Consider the following 20,910-nt stretch of genomic DNA (forward strand, 5'->3'; position numbering starts at 1 on the left):
CTCATTTCCTCTAACCCTTTTTGAAATTTCTGTCACTTATTGAAAGGCTACCCAGATACTAACTTTCTTCCTGTAGGAGGGTTTTAAGTATCACCTTATCTGAGACTTCTACAGCCAGGTTCCCTAGGGAAGCCTTGCTTCTTGGTGTTGAAACACTGTTTTCAATTGTTTCCTGAATCATGACCAGACATTACCATGTCTACCTAGGTTCTAAACTTGCCTTTCTGACTTAAATCCTCTTTTAAACAATTATTTCTGTGTCCATTTTTCTCAAAGATTAGGCCTAATGCCAGACCCAATGCTCTCCACCTACTGGTTACCTCTAATTAATGGCCTCATCTAGCTTATTCATGTAATGTGAACTAAGCATATCGGTATTATGGTCTAGAGGAAATAACAACCTGTCATGTCCAATACAATTAAACCAAATTCACTTTTAATGATCATTGATATATTTTATGTGATAATTTCCAGAAATTTTGAAATGTTTAATTAGAAATTGCATTTTATGATGACATCCACAGTTAAAATGTGAGTAAAACTTTTCACAGTTTGTGAGAATATAAGATGAATTCTTAAAGAAAATATCCAAACCTTTCTTTAAGTTGCCTTTTAACACTAAAATTATGTTTCTTTATGAAAATTAAACAAGTGTAAACTGTCATTATAAAACTTTCAAGGATTCCTAAGAATTGAAGAGCATGATTTATTAAAAAGCTTTGTGATGAATGTTTCATGGGTAGTAGTATGATGTTGTGCACATACTATACATTGACAGTCTAATAGATGTTTTCATCATTTTTAATGTGGCTATAAAAGAAAGGCCAGCTGATTCAGAGATGCTATCACTTATGAGAATAATCAAAATGTACTGACCCCATACAACATTCAGAAGATGTCAAACCACAAAGCCACCTTGTCAACAGATGGAAGACATTGTTTTTCCCTCCTTTTCATTTGTAATAAAAATAAACACAGTTTAGCTTTAAAATCTTCAGGCAAATATTCTGTCATGGTGTAGAAATTTAGCCTAAATTCAGATTTCAAATTCCTCAAGTACATGCCTCCTTAATTAAACAATATTTGTTAAGCTCCAACTAAGATTTCACTGCTCTAAGTGCTGAAAGAGAAAAAAGGTACGGAATATACAAGATGGTCTTTGCTCAAATGGAATATAGCTAAATTGGAGAGAAAAGCATACTAACAGAAGCTAATAACAATAGCTCTAAAAATTAAGAATACCATAAAACAAAAAATCAAAGTTTCAATGAATAGTCATGAAATGGTAAGTATTTTATTAAAAGATGGTTTTTAAACTGAGAGAAACTGGAGTCATCTAATTTATAGGAGTATATCATCCAACTGAAATGCCTTTTTCCCTGCCCAGAGGGAACTCTTATTCTCATAAAAGATCATTTAAATTTTTTATTTGGTCCTCCAAGACAATTTATCAGCAAAGGGTACTTTGAGGAAACAACAGAAAATTGTCAACACAGAGACCACTTTGAGTCATGAGGCCATTGCTCATGTTCCAAGTCTAATCTGGAAATAAGCCACATCAACAATGAAATTCAGCCAAAGGTATTGAGAATGTGAGGCAACAAATCTGGTAGGTTGCGGGACTCTTCCAGACATCAGAAGCCAGTGGTAGAAACTCCAAAGGCTGGGTAGACTCAGAGAGCTACATAAATTGCAGGTAGTACTTATCATTGAGGGAATTAAAGATATCCAAAATTATGTACTTAAACTTCACGAAAAATAACTTGCTTCAGCTACTTTCAAGAACCACATTGTTTTTCCACCTGAGGTAGCATTTGTAGTCTCTGAATCCCAAGAATGGGCTTCACCAGTAAAAACCTAAACTTTCTAGTAAGAATCACGCTTAATCCTGACTGTCTCTCTGCAAGGAAGATAAAATATCTTACCTAACCATCTCATCACATATGGAAGAATCAAATGCACCCTACACTTAGTTTACTCCCACTAAAACCACAATAACAAGAAGAGATTAAGTCAAAGACCAAGTTATTGGATGTTCATTTATAATGGGATGAACAGGTATAGTGTCAGCAGTGGTTAATAGTCCTTGTCTACATTGCAAAATCCAAAACTAGGACATGTTTTGCAGTTGTTTGAGGTGCTGACTCATAAGGGCTTTCAATTAACCTATATTACCATGAGAATTTCCAATTTAAACTTTAGTCAATTTTTAAAATCAATTAAATGACATTGCTTGCATTCAAACAACTACTGTAGAGTAACTATTAACAACTAAATTTTTTAAAACTAGATAATACCTCTTGGTATAGGGAACATTTCACTGGCAAAATTTGAAGTGATCATAGTCATTATCCAAAATAACAATATCAGGTTGAAAGAAAAATGACAATCAGATGACTTCTCTGATTGCTCAGCTCCAATGAACAGCATTCTCTCTTTCAGGTACTCTCCGTTTCTCTTCTCCCTTTCTTGAGTCTAGCTCAAAAATTTTTATTTATTTCCCTGGCTCTACTTCCTCACCTCAACCAAATTTCAGTGACTCACTGTTGTACTTTTCTGGTAGCCACCTTGTTTGCCTTCTCTTGCTCTGACTTGCTCCTGCTGTTGGAAATCAGCTACCATGTTTTGTGCTACCCTATAAAGAGGACCCCGAGAATGACCTCTGGCCAAAGCCAATGAGTAGTTGAGACACTCAGTCCAACCACCCTCAGCAACTGAGTCCTGTGAACAATTATGTGAGGTAAGTGAGCTTACAAGTAGATCTGTACCTATTTGAGCCTTGAGATAAAACAGGAGTCTCACCTTGTGAAAGACACAGAACCAGAGGACAAGTTAAACCACATCTGTCTTCCTGACCCACAAAGATTGTGAGATAATAAACATAACTTTTGTTCATTTTGTTGATGTCCTCACCATACCTCTGTATTTGCTACAGAGCATTCTTCTCACAATATTGTGATTTTAAGGTTTTCTTTATAAGTTTCATCTATTTTATTTTTCTGTGTTATCTTGTGATTATCTCAACAGGTTGGTACTCTTTTTAGGCATCTAGTCCCTATAATCAGTCAAGATTTGTTTACTCAGGCCCAAATTAAGTATTTTCCTTTGGAACAGAAGTCAGATGAAAGCCAGAGTCTTTTGTAACCTAATGTTGGAAGTCATATAGTTATATTCCATTACTTTTGTCAGAATCTATTCTCCAGAAGCAGGTTACTAGCTTCAGCCCACAGTGGAAGAAAAGGGATCACACTGTAAATACCAGCAGGTGGGAATCACTGTGACCTGTTTTATAGTCTACCTACTACAGGTGTCATCATATTATTTTCATATTTTATATTTTAAGAAAAACAATATCACACTGTTGAGGTCATCTGTCTTCCCTATCCTGGTACCACTTACCTGCTCTCCTTTTCCCTTTGTCCTCAGAGGTAAACGCTATAGCCACTTGTTGTCTCAAGTTCATATGTTAAAAATTGTATTATATATAGTTATCCATGAATATTATATTTTATTTTTATTTTTTTACATAAATGACATCATATGTAATATTCTGTAAATTTCCTTGTTCACTAACTATTATATTTTGAAGTATATCCATTTTGTTTCATAAAGATATGGTCTATTCTCTTTAACAGTCTTAATTTTTCAATGAACGAAAAACACAGTTTATGTATCCATTCCCCTTCTGATGGACATGTGAGTTGTTTTCAATTTTTTGCTATTAAACTTACATTGCAGTGAGGTACTTTTATATTTCCTTGTGCATGTGTGGGAGAGTTTCTCCAGGTTTTACATACAGAAGTAGAATTGCTTTCCCAAACTGATCTGCAAACAACACTTTTATGTTTCTCAGAAAAATCTTAACTCTATCTGGGGTAGTTTTGGGCTTCACTCTGAGCAGAAGTGGGATAACTTTCTATTCAGGCTCTGTTGGTTTTCTCATTTTTCACAAGAGCATGTCAACTCCAGCTTTACTCTCTATTAAGGCTAAAGGGAATTACCTGACAAAAGCCGTATGTCAGGCTCTTGTCAGAGAGAACAAACTCAAAGTCACATATAGCCAAGATCTATCAAATGCTCAGATGGGAAAACAATACTTATGGAAGATTACTTGGAAAATACTCAGACTATCCATTCTGCCTGATACTCTAAATATGGATTAAACTAGACCAGCAAAGGACTTAAATTATATCAAACTGGTCCCTAGCCTAGAGCCTCGCCACTCAAAGTATGGTTCATGGACCAGCAGCGTAAGCATCACCTGGAAGCTTTTTATAAATGCAGATTATACGGCCCTCCCCTCCTGATCTGTTGAAAGGGGATGTATTTTAACAAGACTCTCAAGAGATTGTATGTATATTAAAGATTAAAGAAGAGCACAGTTTTAGATAATTACTTCTAATTTTGTTGTTGATGATTGGGTTTCATCTGCCTTTATCGAAGCAGATGAAACTCATTGTTATGTACACAATAACAATAATGTTCAGGTCATTGACCATTACATCAAATATTAAACTGTTAATGAGAACCCTCCAGAAAAATTTGTCTAATCTAGCGTCAGAAATAGCTGCATTTCTACCAAGTAACTGATTCATTTTAATCCTTAAAAGAGTGGGAAATGTGTAACTGATCAGAGTTTCTTTTTCTTTAACTAATTATCACAAATGGGACTAACCGATGCCAGGCATACAGACACTTTGAATTAGTCTCAAACTTGGCTCCATTTTATGTCTCAATATTTGCTGTTTTCATCATTTTTGTATGTTTTAATTCACATTTTTTAGCTGTATTCTATGTATCATTGTGAACCACATTAACTTATATTTGGAACAAGAGAACAAAGGAGTAGAACACGAGGTGATACCAAATTATACCAAATACAATAGTATCCCATAGTTCCAATCACTCAGTCAATGCATTCTCTCTTGGTGTCATCCTATAAAATAATGAATGAGGCCTAAAGAGGACAAATCCCAACACATCTCTGCCTGATGCGTATGACATTAGAGTTAATGTAATGGATTTTTTAAAAAGAATTTATTTTTCAGAGCGATTTACAACAAAATGAGAAGGCAGAGATTTCTCATCTACCTCCCTTCCCCCCACATGCATACCTTCTCCCATTATCAACATCACTCACCAGAATGATTCATCACTCACAGAATGAACATCACTCACATTTTTACCAAAGATGAACCTACATTAACACATCATAATCACCAATAGTCATAGTTTATGCTAGGGTTCACTCTTGGTGTTGTACATTCTATAGATTTGGACAAATGTATAAGGATATATCCATATATATATATATCCATCATTATGATATCATTCAGAGTATTTTCACTGCCCTAAAAATCTTCTGTACTCTGCTTATCCATCTCTCCTATATGATAAGAGTATGTTTAGTTTTATAAGAAACTGCCAAATTGTCTTCCAAAGAGGCTGTATTATTTTCTATTCCCATCAGCAAGATATGAGAGTTCCTGTTGCTCCACATCCTCAGCATAATTTGGTGTTTTCAGTGTTCTGGATTTGGACACTTCTAATAAGTGTGTAGTAGTATCTCATTGTTGTTTTAATTTTCATTTCTGTGATGACATAAGATGTGGTGTATCTTTTCATATAATTATTTGTCATCTGCATCTTCTTTGATGACATGTCTGTTAAGGTTTTGGGGCCATTTTAAACTCATGTTGTTGAAGTTCTTACGTTGATTTTTAAAAGTACTTTGTATATTTTGAATAACTGTCATTTATCAGATGTGCCTTTTTGCAAATATTTTCATCGAGGCTGTGGCTTGTCTCCTAATTCTCTTGATTTTTTTTCACAGAATATATTATGGAAATTTAAAAACTTATAAGTACTTTGAAAAACAAAACATTTTAAGGAACAAACACCATGCTTAAATAAAATTAAATGCCAGCACTATGAGATGATGCTCCACATGGCAACAATTTGCATAATCATGAGGCATGAGTTTGCCTGGGTTTGGTACCACAACCTAATTTGAAATTTCTAGGATTTTTCCAAGTAGTTTAGTTCTTACAAAATGTTTCTCTAAATGTTTAGTCTTTTATCAATCATAATTGAAATATATCCCAAATTGTATTGTACTTAAAATCAGTAGATATATGAATGAAATTGGTTAGTTATTAGAAGAGTGACCTTGTCAAAGATACTTATCTGCCCCTTGAGTTTCTGTTTCCAAAGAAGACAGTAATAATATCCACTTCAAATGTTTGTTGACAGTATTATTGATATAAGCTATGCAAAAGAGACTGGCACAGAGCCTGGTAATAATCAAGCACTAGTGCTTCTCTCTGTTAATTAGCCTTGTACTGTTTTGTTGATATATCCAAAAATGACAAAGTTAGAGAACATTTAGAAAATGTTGTTCAAACCATAATGTTAATAGCTGCATAGTCATCCTTAATTTAACTGATTTCTTAGTGTTGGACATTTGAATTATTTCTTATTTTCTACTCATAAATGCTGCTAAGTATATACTTATATCTCTGTGTACATTGTTTATTATTTCCTTATGCAAAACACATTTCTAGAAATAAAATATGAGATTGAAGGATATGACTATTTTGAGGATCTTGATTTTCATTGTCAAATTGTCCTTCAGAAATTTAATATTTTTGCTTTCAGTATATGAATTTATTTAGTCTTAATCCTAAATCAGAATTGGAAGCAATTATAATTAAACACATTAAAAAAATTTTGAAATAGGTGTGGAACATAAGACTAACTTATGACCAAGATGGCCTTAACATTTTCCTCAGCTTCACTTAACTTTTGACAGGTTTCCTCCTGACTCTGGTCCCCTAACCTCCATTTTCTTACAGCATTTACTTTAGAAGAACTACAATTATAAATTCCTTCTTTGCTTCTGTGAAATGTAAATCTTTACTCAGTCTCTTACCAGTTGTAAAACCCAAGAATGTCTTTCTCAAGGACCTTTTTTTTTTTTTTTTGAAATGTAATCATCAAAAAAGAGAGGGTCCCTATTTCCCAGACTCTATAAGATGGTAAGAGGCTAACTTCAATAGGCACCAATTAGTAAACACAGATGGCCTTATTACACTGGACCAACTCCTCCTTAATGTCCTCCATCTTTCCAGATCTTAAAAACTCACTTTCTGTTTCACAGTTGAGTTTAACCTCTCTCCTCTATTGTAATAGGCTTAACTCCTACTGCAATAGTCTTGAATAAAGTCTTTTTTCCCTGCTTAACTCCAACAGGTGCAATTTTCTTTTGACACTTACCATCTTGTTTGAAGGCATCTGAGGAATGATAAAGATTGATGGGGGAATAATAATGTTGAGCTGCCCCTCGCCAGCTCGGTGAAGAAACACTCAGTGTTCCTAATGGAGGACTGCTGTATCGTGGTCTAGTTTTTGAACCATAGAGGGATGAAGATGAACTCTTCTTAATTCTTAGCAAAGTAGCATATGAAGTAGGGAGACCAGGAAGAGTTCCAGAATATTCTGTAAAAAAAAAAAAAAGTAATAATAAAAAGTGAATTCTGAGGAAACTAGTTTTTTTACTGAAATTTTTTCTTCTGAAGACATTGTTGAAAATCTCCCTTGGAGATGCAACAAAATGCAAACTACAGTGGGAATGGAAAAAAATAAAATATTAAAAATATATTTTAAAACATTTTCTGAAAACTTTACTAGTTATAAAGTTGGTGTTTTGCAAGAAAGAAAGAAAGAGAGAAAAAAGACATGAAGGAGGAATGAAAAGAAAGGAAAAGAGGGACTTCCCTCGTGGCACAATGGTTAGGATCCGCCTGCCAATGCAGGGGACACGGGTTTGAGCCCTGGTCCGGGAAGATCCCACATGCTGCAGAGCAACTAAGCCCATGTGCCACAACTACTGAGCCTGCACTCTAGAGCCTGCGAGCCACAACTACTGAGCCCACGTGCCACAACTTCTGGAGGCTGCACACCTAGAGCCCGTGCTCGCAACAAGAGAAGCCACCGCAATGAGAAGTTCGTGCACCACAATGAAGAGTAGCCCCTGCTCGCCGCAAGTAGAGAAAGCCCACACGCAGCAATGAAAACCCAATGCAGCCAAAAATAAATTAATTAATTAATTTTAAAAAAAGAAAAGGAAAGGAAAGGAGGAAAGAAAAGAGAAAAAGGAAGGAAGGAAAGGAGGAATGAAGGAAAGAAGGAAGAAAGGAAGGGAGGGAAGAAGGACGCAATCCATCCAAATTTCATTTCTTTTATTTTCTTTGTCAGGAATATTTGGTCTTAATATTAAAATATCCATTCACACACATTAAATCAGTTCTTTATTATTTAAAAATGAGAAAAAGAGGAAAACAGCATTATCAATTACATTCTACAAATATAAATTGGATCTTCATCACCTAAAATTTATCATATAGTAGGAAATGTGTCTAATGAAGCATATATATTTGCACTAGACTGTAAGTTATGCCTCATGTTCTTGAAAAGCAGTCAAATTCATTATGGAATGTAAAAAAAAATACATGGAATTTGTTTTGTAGAGTTTGTTATATATAATCTATATAAAAATATTATTAAGTAGGAATACTATTATGAAATCCCTACCTTTAATGATTATTGAGAAATGTATTGCCCATATTTTACTTTAATTTCCAAGATTTTTCATTAGAAAAGATATGCATAGTGCCTGAAGTAGATTGTACTGACTCTCCTTTATGACCACAGGGAAGTCAGTTTGGTGTATATATCAAACGATTAAAAACACAAACTAATTATGATGAATTCTAAAAAACAATTAAGAATTGGATTTTTTCTATATCTAATATCAGCTGTATTCGACAATTCGTTGATTTTGGAAATACTTTTAGGAGTCAGACATTTTTGGTCAGAGTATTTGACATTTCAACTTAATGGATGTTAATTTAATTTTGGATAAAAAATAATTTATATTTGTGAGTAAGCTTTCTCACAATTAAGATTATTTAGAATCATTATCCTGTCTCATAGAGATATTTTGGAATGCATGAAGCATTTCTGTGATTTGAAAATAACCCTTTAGGTGTTAAGCATCAAACTAAATTTAACATTTTCTGTTCTGTGAAATTGTAAATATGATTTCTCTGAAACTCAAAAAGGTATATTTTTAGATGCACTCCACCTTTAAAATGAGCATGATATGTGTAGTCCAATCCCATCAGGAGCTGTTAAGAGATTCATGTCCTTTAGTCTTTGTGTTCAACCACAAGTCTGGTAAAGGTGGATCAATTTTAACTGAAAATAGCTAAGCTCTCCTGGGCAAACTATATGAGAACAGATTATGGGTAGACATAAAATCTCTTTTAAAACCTGAAATTAAATGCAAGTTTTGGCACCTAGAGGTGTAAGGTAATGAAAAGAGAATGAGTTTCCTTTAAGGTAGTTTGTAGTTGTAGTCTCTGAACCTACTCATTTCTCTGTGCAGTCTGTTGCTTTTGTTTTAGCTGCCTACCTTGCTCATATAAGAAAGAAAAAAAGAACTGTCCCATGCTAGTGTTTAAAATTAAAATGGAGTATGAGAATGTGGCTTATAGTTCTTAAAGCTAGATAAGGATAATCAATGGAAAGCTAGAAGGGCCATAATGAGGTTCAAAAAAGCCAGGATCATGCTTGTAAAACATATATATATATATAAACAAAATGCATACTGTCCAAGTGGTACAATAATTGGCTTATGACACTCCATGTAATTAGAGATGAACCAAATTAGGATTTGGTTGTTGTATTTCACAACAGGATTTCATTTGTTATGTAATCAGTTGCATCTGTTGCAATAGAAATTACTTTTTCATCAATTAAAGTGACTCCAAAGCTGCTACTAGAAATCTAACAATTTATTCATTCATTCATGTATTCAAAAAGTGTGTAATGAGAACTCAGTAGGGGATAAGTGCGAGGGATACAAGGATGAACAAATATAGTTGTCTCTTCATATCTGCAGATTCTGCATCCACAGATTCAACCAACCACAAATCAAAAATATTCAGGGAAAAAATTTTCCAGGAAGTTCCAAAAAGCAAAACTTGAATTTGCTGCACACCAACAACTATTTATATAATATTTACATTGTACTAGGTATTATAAATAATCTAGAGATGATTTAAAGTATTCAGGAGGATGTGTGTGGGTTATATGTAAATACTAAGCCATTTTATACAAGGGCCTTGAGCATCCTCGGATCTTGGTATCCAGAGGAGTCTTGGAACCATTGCCCCATGGATTCTGAGGGAAAATTGTGTTGCATCAGCCTTCAAGGAGCTTATGATCTAGTGGAGAAGAAAGGTAACTATGTGTGCAACTTTAGTGTGAGAGAAAAGTAAATTCAGGAACCTATGGACTCTCATCCATAGCTGAAGAATCCTCTCATTCAGCCTAGGGACATCAGAAAATGATTTTCAGTTTGAAATACTATCCAAACTGAGCCCTGAAAGCCTGTTAGTGATTAGCTCAGCAAAACTCTGTGTAGGAAAAGAAAGATATTCTATACAAAGAGGAGATAGTATATGAAGAAGAACTGGAAAGGAAAGGCAGCATGTCATACTTGGTAGATTAAAATAGTCTGGAACCCAGGGTCAGAGGCATACAGGTGAGAGAAGAGGTAAGGCTGGATAAGTAAGCAAGGGACCAGTGATGAAATGCCTGGTATGTCAGGAGAAAATGGAAAGAAAACAATATGCATTTTAGAAGGATCACTCTGGCTGAAGTGCCATTTGGATTAAGACAAAAGGAAAAAAGACTACCCAAGAGCCTAAAACTGTAATAAAAGCAAAGATTAGTCAGAACTGAGAAGGTGATCATCTGTATGGAAAAGAAATCAATAAAATTACTGACAGATTGAATTGCAGGCAAGGAAGGGAAAGTAAGAAACTGAGGATGGTCTGTGCTACAAGAAGATGGATAAAAATGCAGGAAAAGGCACGTGCTTGAGATGAAAGCTCAATAATTTAATTTTGGGCAGGTAGAGAGCTAGAGGTGCTTCTAGCGCATTTATGTTGATTATAAAATTCTGTAAACATAAAGGCTCATGAGAGATTATTAAATGGTAACCAAATAGGTGGTTATAAAAGCTATGAGAATTGATACATTTGCCAATGAAATAGGTAAAATGAGAACTAGAGTGTTTAAAATGGTAACCTGAGGAGCACCAGCATTTCAAACAAAAGCGGAGGTAGTGGAACCTGGAAAGGAAAGAGGAAAAGCAGAAAAGTGGAATGTCATTGAAGGGAAGGGAAGGGAAGAGAGTCTTTCAAAGCAAATGGGAGAGCAGTAGACAGTGTTAAAGATCAGTGTGGAGATGCTGCCCTGCAAAGAGGGGATGCCCAGCAGTATCAAGGCTGTCCTACTGCTCCACATACAATGCACAGTTGTACGTGAAAGTGGAGTCAGAGTCAGGAGCTGAAGAGGAATTTCCAGGCTCTGGAGAGAGTCTCAAACCCCTAAGCTGTCACTTCCATTGCCTTAGACGTAAAGACCCTGGACTTAGCCGGTAGCCTCCATTAGTCTCCTGGTCTGAGAGCAACTGATTATTAATTCAGTGAGGTCTCCCTCTCTCAAGGGCAGTTTTAGTTCTTCTACCTGATGCCCTTCTAGCTGCCCAGGCTTTTTTTCTGACATCTCTGATTTTCCCACTCTGCGATCCAAGTTCTGGGGATCCTCAGCTCTGGAAAATAGATATATTAGCATAAATAAATGGGAAATGGTGTTTCAATTACAGGACTTTTATATTTACATCTTATCTTCTGTCCTCAAGCTCCACACCTTGTTGGATCTCCTGATGATGGTGCTTTCTGTTTCACTGAGAAATTAGAAGAAATCAGAAGAAAGTGTCCTTCACATGCTCCCACCACCTGTATGTACACTCATATACCCTGCCTTGCATTCACTGATATGCTATGGATAAATAGTCTGTGCACCTATTAAAGGCCAGTTGTGTGCATTGAATCTCATTCCATCCTATCTTGACACCTGAAGGACATCGTTCTAGAAATTCCCCTCTGTCTCTCCTTCAGCATCAATCATCGTCTCCCTGTTAGATCGTTCCCATAACTGTACAGAAATTCCTCTAACCTTAAAAAGGCCACCTTGACCTACCATTTCTTCCACTTATTTTCCTTTACATCAAGACTTCTTGAGAAGAGCTAAGGATGGTCACTGTGTTCAATTCATCTCCTCCCCTTCTCCCTTGAGCCTATTCCAAGCAGCCTTGCCTGTACCACTCCACAGTAAAGACTCTCTTCCAAGTTAATAGTGACCAGGTCACTGCTAAATGTAAGGATCAATTATCACTCTACTAGGCCTATCAGCTGTGTGCAACATGGCTAACCATTCCTTTTTTCTTTAAATATTTTCTTCATGTGATTCCGGGATACTACAATCTCATGTTTTTATTCCTATTTCCTTGGATACTCCTTATTTCCTTGCCTAGTTCTTCTTTGTCTCTTCAACTTTTAAATGTTGGTGTACTATAAAAAAAAAAAATCTTCTCCATTTACACTAGCTCTTAAATGCTCTTGTTCATGAACATCAACTCCTTCCCAGATGAATTCCATGTTTACTCTAGTCTCAGTTACTTGGACCCAGCTCCAAGTCTTTGATATTCCGATATTTCCTACTCTTAACTCCTTCTTCTAAGTAATGTCTCTTTGCTCACTCTCCTTTAGTGGTTCTGCCTCAGCTCCTAAAAATTTCCTGACCTCTGTCCTAAAAGACATCTCTCAAAATAGATCATTTGGTAAATATTACTCAGGGTTCAAAATCTGTTTTTAGTCATCACTTCAAGAATTGTTATTTAAGAAATAGGAGAGTAGGTTGGGTCTAAATTCTGAGCCCAGGATTTCAAAGAAGCTTAGTGAAATATAAATACTAAGTGACAATCCAGTGGCCTCTGGACTGAATTCCTTCCACACATAACTCCTTGCTTGCTTTCAGCAAGCTCAAACATCATTTTCTCCCAAATTCACTCTTTTCTCACTCAGCATTCATTGACTTTTTCAACATTTCTTCATTGAATTTCTACTAAACGTTGGGAAGTGTGGATACAGTTGCAAGTAAATCACATGTGGTTCCTGACTTCATGGAATTTACAATCTGGGAGTATTGGTAGAAGATTACACTTGAGTAAAGTATTAATAGAGGAACATTAAATAAACAAACAAAATTATTCTTAAAATATATAAAACTAAGAACTATGATACATATAATGAGGAAAAAGGAAAACAAAGAAAGCAGAGTGCCCTGGGAAGAAGCTTGCCAACAACATTTAGTTTTCTTTGCTGATATCATGACTGAGTTACTGGGAACAAAATCTCTTCTCTTGGCTGTGGTGTGTACATCTTCCTCCTACACCTTGGCCACTCGTTTTATTGAATGAGAATTTTGGATCTGTCAGTAAACCTGTCTGCAGTATAGGCTCCAAAGTTAGATGGCCTCATTGAATCTGGACTCCTCTACCTCAAAGCAGCTCTGTGGCTTTGGGCAAGACATGAATGGCTCTGTGCCCCAATTTCCTTGTCTTTAGAATGGGGGATAACAATAGTACTTCCCTCATAGGTTGTTGTAGAGATTAAATAAATCAATACACATAAAGCCCTTAGAACTTTAGAGCTTTACCTGGTTCACAGTAAGAACTCAATATATGATAAATATATTATCTGCACTTTTTAACATATGATATATATATATATATAATCTGCACTTTAGTTAACACCCTGTACTACTTTCTGGTGGACATAAATTTTTTCCAGTTTTATTGAGATATAATTAACATGCAGCACTGTATAAGTTTAAGGTGTACAACATAATGTTTTCACTTAATACACCATGAGATGATCCCCACAATGGGTTTAGTGAGCACCCATCATCTCATATAGATACAACATCATATAAATAGAAAAAAAATTTTTTCCTTGTGATGAAAACTCAGGATTTACTCCCTTAACAACTTTCATTTATAACATACAGCAGTGTTCATTATCTTTATAATGTTGTACATTCCATCCCTAGTACTTATTTATCTTATAACCAGAAGTTTGTACTTTTTGATCACCTTCATCCAATTTCCCCTCCCCCAACCCACCACCTCTGGTAACCACAAATCTGATCTCCTTTTTTATCAGTTTGTTTCTTTGTTTGTTTGGTTGGTTTTGAAGTATAACTGACCTTCAATACTGTTAGTTCCTGGTAGATGAGATAGTGATTCAATATTTCTATATATTTCAAAATGATCACCATGATAAGTCTAGCTGTCATCTGTCACCATACAAAGATATTACATAACTATTGGCTATATTCCCCGCACAGTTCATTTCATACCTGTGACTCATTTATTTTTTAATTGAAAGTTTATACTGCTTAATCTTCCTTACCTATTTCTCTCCTCCCCCTATCTCCCTCCCCTCTGGCAACCACCTGTTTTTCCTCTGTACCTATGACTCTGTTTCTTTTTGGTTATGCTTGATCATTTTTTCATTTATTTTTTATATTCTGCATATAAGTGAAATCACACAGTGTTTGTCTTTCTCTTTCTGCCATATTTCACTTAGCATAATATCCTCTAGGTCCATCCATGTTGTCACAAATGGCAAAATTTCATTCTCTTTTAGGGCTGAGTAATATTTATATATATATATATCATATCATATCTTCTCTATCCATTCACCTCTTGATGGGCACTTAAGTTGTTTCCATATCTTGGCTATTGTAAATAATGCTTCAGTAAGCAGAAGGGTGCATATATCTTTTCAATTTAGTGTTTCATAGTGGCTGCACCAATCTGCATTCCCATCTGGTGGATGTAATTGAATATTGGGCTTACTCCTTCCAGATTTGATAGGGTTACAAAATGAAAGTATAAATACCAAATTTTAATACTCACTTTACTCTGAGGAATTAAAAGCGTGAAAAATGAAAGAGGAATAGTGAGACTTCTATTACCCTGACAGATAAATTCCCACGAGTAAGTTCCTAAGAAAAAATTGTGGCCCCTGATGGAAAACATAGATCTACAGAAAACTCAAAGCCTATAAATTCTTGTGTTTATATTGGCTAAATCAATACTTATCTATCTTTTTTCCCTATTCCTATCCCGGGTTTGGAAGGAAAAGTGACTCATAATTTCTTTCCAGAGAAATCTTCATCAGTTGCTCAAACTTTTAATGAATATCAATGCTGAAAGTGTCGGCAGAATCTAGTTATACATTAATCATTTTTTCTTCTATTTTTCCACTTCTCATAGATCAGACCTTAGGGAATGTGCATTACAGTTATTAAGTGGTCTAGAGATTTTATGATAAAACTCAATTAACCTGGTGCTCTCACACCATGGGATTCCAGCTGGAGGTTGGGTATGAGTAAATATTAATACCTTCATTAAATATTTCCTAATAAAATGACCCTGAATATTATCTGACCCAGGACAACTGCACTTATATTATTTAATAAAATTGTAGTCTATTAAGTCAGAATGACATTGCCACCACTTCAGTCTTGGAACTAGTAGCACCGTTTTTTCATTAATTAAAAGGTCAGTTTATAGGTGTAACATTGCTATTGAATGTAAATAATATTCAAAAATAATGGATTAGAATTAGCAGGACTAGAATTTTATGGCTATATTTATGAATAAATAAAGATGAAAACGTCAATATGATAAAGGATACATTTTAAAATATTTAATCTCTTACCATATATGAAATTTCCTGAATTTTCTGGTACCAACCATACTTCAGAATTCTATCTCTATTACTAAGTGTGAAAAACATATGTACCAGGAACTTAAAGCACTTAAAATCTTAATGATAAAACGAGACCATCATTATTGGATTCTGTATTTGAATGTTTTCTGTCCATTATCCATACAGTGCTGTTAATTTTTATAGCCAAACAAGGGTAAGCAACAGCAAAAATTTATGAAATGACAGGTCTTTATATAGATTCATTTATTTCCTATAGTTCTAGTTTGATTTTAAATATTTATTTAAACTCTTATAAATATAAGTAAACTATAGCAGCAAGTGATATGTGATGCTCTGAAGAATATTAATGCTTAATCACTGGCTCATAAGTCAGAGGAGCAAAGAGTGCCACCATTTACTGATGACCCTGTGCACAGAAAGAGCAGAAGTCATACAATATCCACGCCCACAGTGTGACTCAATTTGGCATCAAAGTCAGCATAAAGAAATTTGATATCTGATCTTTTTCAAGGTAATTGCTAAGGCTGTCCTCTCTTTGAAAAGAATTAATGTTAATTGTACAACTTTAGCCTGCTACTGTTTTATGAAGCTTGCAAAGATGGATGTAACCCCTCAGTGAAGCTAGTCATGTGAAGCATATTTAAAACTGGTTAATAATTTATAAATAATGTGCATCATTTCCATTTGGTTGTCTTCATCTATGGCAGAGGACAGTCTGATAGAGCCTGAGTCACATAGATTCTATGTCTCAACTCAGCACTTTCTTCAAGAAGTGTACTATGTGTAAACTTTACAGTGTTTTAGCTGCAGGAGTAAGAAAGGATGTGCAGAGGATGAAATTCACCATTTTTAAAGCACCAAAGTATGACATCTAAACTGTAGTACTTTTCTTACTGATGTAAGAAAAAAAATTTTAACAGCATTGCATTTCTAGTGTTCTCTACATAAGATGAAAAATATACATACTTACAGGGTAAAAAAGAAACATAGCTCTAAATTATTTCTATCACTCCTTTTTAGGTACACTGTGTTTAGATTTGATGTCATAATGATTTCAAATTTGGAGAACTTTATCTTCTCTTCTGAATACTAATGCTCAGTTATATGCACAGATAGATCATGAAAGTTGTTACACCTTAATCTGGGAAGTATATATGCTTTTACTGCAAAAAAAAAAAAAAAAAGAGAGAGAGCTTCTTACTGTTCTCATATATACATTTTTCACTATTGTCAAAAATTTTTAGGGCTTCCCTGGTGGCGCAGTGGTTGAGAATCTGCCTGCCAATGGAGGGGACACGGGTTCGAGCCCTGGTCTGGGAAGATCCCACATGCCGCGGAGCAACTGGAACCGTGAGCCACAATTACTGAGCCTGCGCGTCTGGAGCCTGTGCTCCGCAACAAGAGAGGCCGCGATGGTGAGAGGCCCGCGCACCGCGATGAAGAGTGGTCCCCACTTGCCGCAACTAGAGAAAGCCCTCGCACAGAAACGAAGACTCAACACAGTCATAAATAAATAAATAAATAAATAAAAGAACGTGAATTTCTTTGAAAAAAAAAAAAAATTTTTTAAAATCTATAGTATTTAGAGGGCAGACAGCAGAAGCAAGAAAAACTACAATCCTGCAGCCTGTGGAACAAAAACCATATTCATAGAAAGATAGACAAGATGAAAAGGCAGAAGGCTATGTACCAGATGAAGGAACAAGGTAAAACCCCAGAAAAACAACTAAATGAAGTGGAGATAGGCAAACTTCCAGAAAAAGAATTCAGAATAATGATAGTGAAGATGATCCAGGACCTTGGAAAAGGAATGGAGGCAAAGATCGAGAAGATGCAAGAAATGTTTAACAAAGACCTAGAAGAATTTAAGAACAAACAGAGATGAACAATACAATAATTGAAATGAAAACTACACTAGAAGGAATCAATAGCAGAATACCTGAGGCAGAAAAACGGATTAGTGACCTGGAAGACAGATTGGTGGAATTCACTGCTGCGGAACAGAATAAAGAAAAAAGAATGAAAAGAAATGAAGACAGCCTAAGAGACTTCTGGGACAACATTAAATGCAACAACATTCACATTATAGGGTTCCCAGAAGGAGAAGAGAGAGAGAAAGGACCAGAGAAAATATTTGAAGAGATTATAGTTGAAAAATTCCCTAACATGGGAAAGGAAATAGCCACCCAAGTCCAGGAAGCACAGAGAGTCCCAAACAGGATAAACCCAAGGAGAAACACACCAAGACACATCGTAATCAAATGGGCAAAAATTAAAGACAAAGAAAAATTATTGAAAGCAGCAAGGGAAAAACGACAAATAACATACAAAGGAAGTCCCATAAGGTTAACAGCCGATTTCTAAGCAGAAACTCTGCAAGCCAGAAGGGAGTGGCATGATATACTTAAAGTGATGAAAGAGAAGAACCTACAACCAAGATTACTCTACCCGGCATGGATCTCATTCAGATTCAATGGAGAAATCAAAAGCTTTAGAGACAAGGAAAATCTAAGAGAATTCAGCACCACCAAACCAGCTCAACAACAAATGCTAAAGGAACTTCTCTAAGTGGGAAACACAAGAGAAGAAAAGGACCTACAAAAACAAACCCAAAACGATTAAGAAAATGGTAATAGGAACATACATATCGATAATCACCTTAAACTTGAGTGGACTAAATGCTCCAACCAAAAGACACAGACTTGCTGAATGAATACAAAAACAAGACCAATATATATGCTGTCTACAAGAGACCAACTTCAGACCTAGGAACACATACAGACTAAAAGTGAGGGGATGGAAAAAAATATTCCATGCAAATGGAAATCAAAAGAAAGCTGGAGTAGCAATACTTATATCAGATAAAATATACTTTAAAATAAAGAATATTACAAGAGACAAGGAACGACACTACATAATGATCAAGGGATCAATCCAAGAAGAAGATATAACAATTATAAATATAAATGCACCCAAGATAGGAGCACCTCAATACATAAGGCAACTGCTAACAGCTATAAAAGAGGAAATCAACAGTGACACAATAATAGTGGGGGACTTTAACACCTCACTTACACCAATGGACAGATCATCCAAACAGAAAATTAATAAAGAAACACAAGCTTTAAATGACACAATAGACCTAATAGATTTAATTGTTATTTATAGGACATTCCATCCAAAAACAGCAGATTACACCTTCTACTCAAGTGCACATGGAACATTCTCCAGGATAGATCACATCTTGGGTCACAAATCAAGCCTCAGTAAATTTAAGGATATTGAAATCATATTCAGCATCTTTTCTGACCACAACGCTACGAGATTAGAAACCAATTACAGGGAAAAAAGTAAAAAATACAAACACATGGAGGCTAAACAATATGGTACTAAATAACCAGGTGATCACGGAAGAAATCAAAGAGGAAATCAAGAAATACCTACAGACAAATGACAATGAAAACATGACAATCCAAAACCTATGGAATGCAGCAACAGCAGTTCTAAGAGGGAAGTTTACAGCTATACAAGCCTACCTCAAGAAACAAGAAAAATCACAAATAAACCATCTAAACTTACACCTAAAGGAATTAGAGAAAGAAGAACAAACAAAACCCAAAGTTAGCAGAAGGAAACAAATCATAAAGATCAGAGCAGAAATAAATGAAATAGAAACAAAGAAAACAATAGCAAAACTAATAAAACTAAAAGGTGGTTCTTTGAGAAGATAAACAAAATTGATAAACCATTAGCCAGACTCATCAAGAAAAAGAGGGAGAGGACTCAAATCAATAAAATTAGAAATGAAAAAGTAGAAGTTACAACAGACACCACAGAAATACAAAGCATCCTAAGAGACTACTACAAACAACTCTATGCCAGTAAAATGGCAACCTGGAAGAAATGGACAAATTCTTAGAAAGGTATAACCTTCCAAGACTGAACCAGGATGAAATAGAAAATATGAACAGACAAATCACAAGTAATGAAATTGAAACTGTGATTAAAAGTCTTCCAACAAACAAAAGTCCAGGACCAGATGGCTTCACAGGTGAATTCTATCAAACATTTAGAGAAGAGCTAACACCCATCCTTCTCAAACTCTTCCAAAATATTGTAGAGGAAGGAACACTCACAAATTCATTCTATGAGGCCACCATCACCCTGATACCAAAACCAGACAAAGATACTACAAAAAAAGAAAATTACAGACCAATATCACTGATGAATATAGCTGCAAGAATCCTCAACAAAATACTAGCAAAAAGAATAGAACAACACATTAAAAGGATCATACACCATGATCAAGTGGGATTTCTCCCAGGGATGCAAGGATTCTTCAATATACGCAAATCAATCAATGTGATACACCATATTAACAAACTGAAGAATAAAAACCATATGATCATCTCAATGGATGCAGAAAATCTTTTGACAAAATTCAACACCCATTTATGATAAAAACTCTCTAGAAAGTGGGCATAGAGGGAACCTACCTCAACAAAATAAAGACCATATAAGACAAAGCCACAGCAAACATCATTCTCAGTGGTGAAAAACTGAAAGCATTTCCCCTAAGATCAGGAACAAGACAAGGATGTCCACTCTAACCACTATTATTCAACATAGTTTGGGAAGTCCTAGCCATGGCAATCAGAGAAGAAAAAGAAATAAAAGGAATACAAATTAGAAATGAAGAAGTAAAACTGTCACTGTTTGCAGGTGACATGATATTATACACAGAGAATCCTAAAGATGCCACCAGAAAACTACTAGAGCTAATCAATAATTTGGTAAAGTTGCAGGATACAAAATTAATGCACAGAAATCTCTTGCATTCCTATGCACTAATGATGAAAAATCTGAAAGAATAATTATGGAAACACTCCCATTTACCATTGCAACAAAAAGAATAAAATACCTAGGAATAAACCTATCTAGGGAGACAAAAGACCTGTATGTAGAAAACTATAAGACACTGATGAAAGAAATTACACATGATACCAACAGATGGAGAGATATACCACGTTCTTGGATTGGAAGAATCAATATTGTGAAAATGACTATACTACCCAAAGCAATCTACAAATTCAATGCAATCCCTATCAAATTACCAATGGCATTTTTTAAGGAACTAGAACAAAATATCTTAAAATTTGTACAGAGACACAAAAGACCCCGAATAGCCAAAGCA

At 35.2% G+C, this 20,910-nt stretch overlaps 1 protein-coding gene across 2 annotated transcripts in view; it reads right to left on the reverse strand.

Moving 5' to 3' along the window:
- CNTN5 (contactin 5) overlaps nt 1–20,910 on the reverse strand; it is a 1,402,912-nt gene that overhangs the window by 536,684 nt on the left and 845,318 nt on the right. For both annotated transcript variants that reach the window (XM_059930535.1, XM_059930534.1), the window contains exon 4: nt 7,276–7,497. In XM_059930535.1, the coding sequence (XP_059786518.1) occupies nt 7,276–7,497 (222 nt within the window). The remainder of the gene's footprint in view (nt 1–7,275; nt 7,498–20,910) is intronic.

The sequence above is a fragment of the Balaenoptera ricei genome, chromosome 8 (assembly GCF_028023285.1).
Source record: "Balaenoptera ricei isolate mBalRic1 chromosome 8, mBalRic1.hap2, whole genome shotgun sequence".
Taxonomy (NCBI): domain Eukaryota; kingdom Metazoa; phylum Chordata; class Mammalia; order Artiodactyla; family Balaenopteridae; genus Balaenoptera; species Balaenoptera ricei.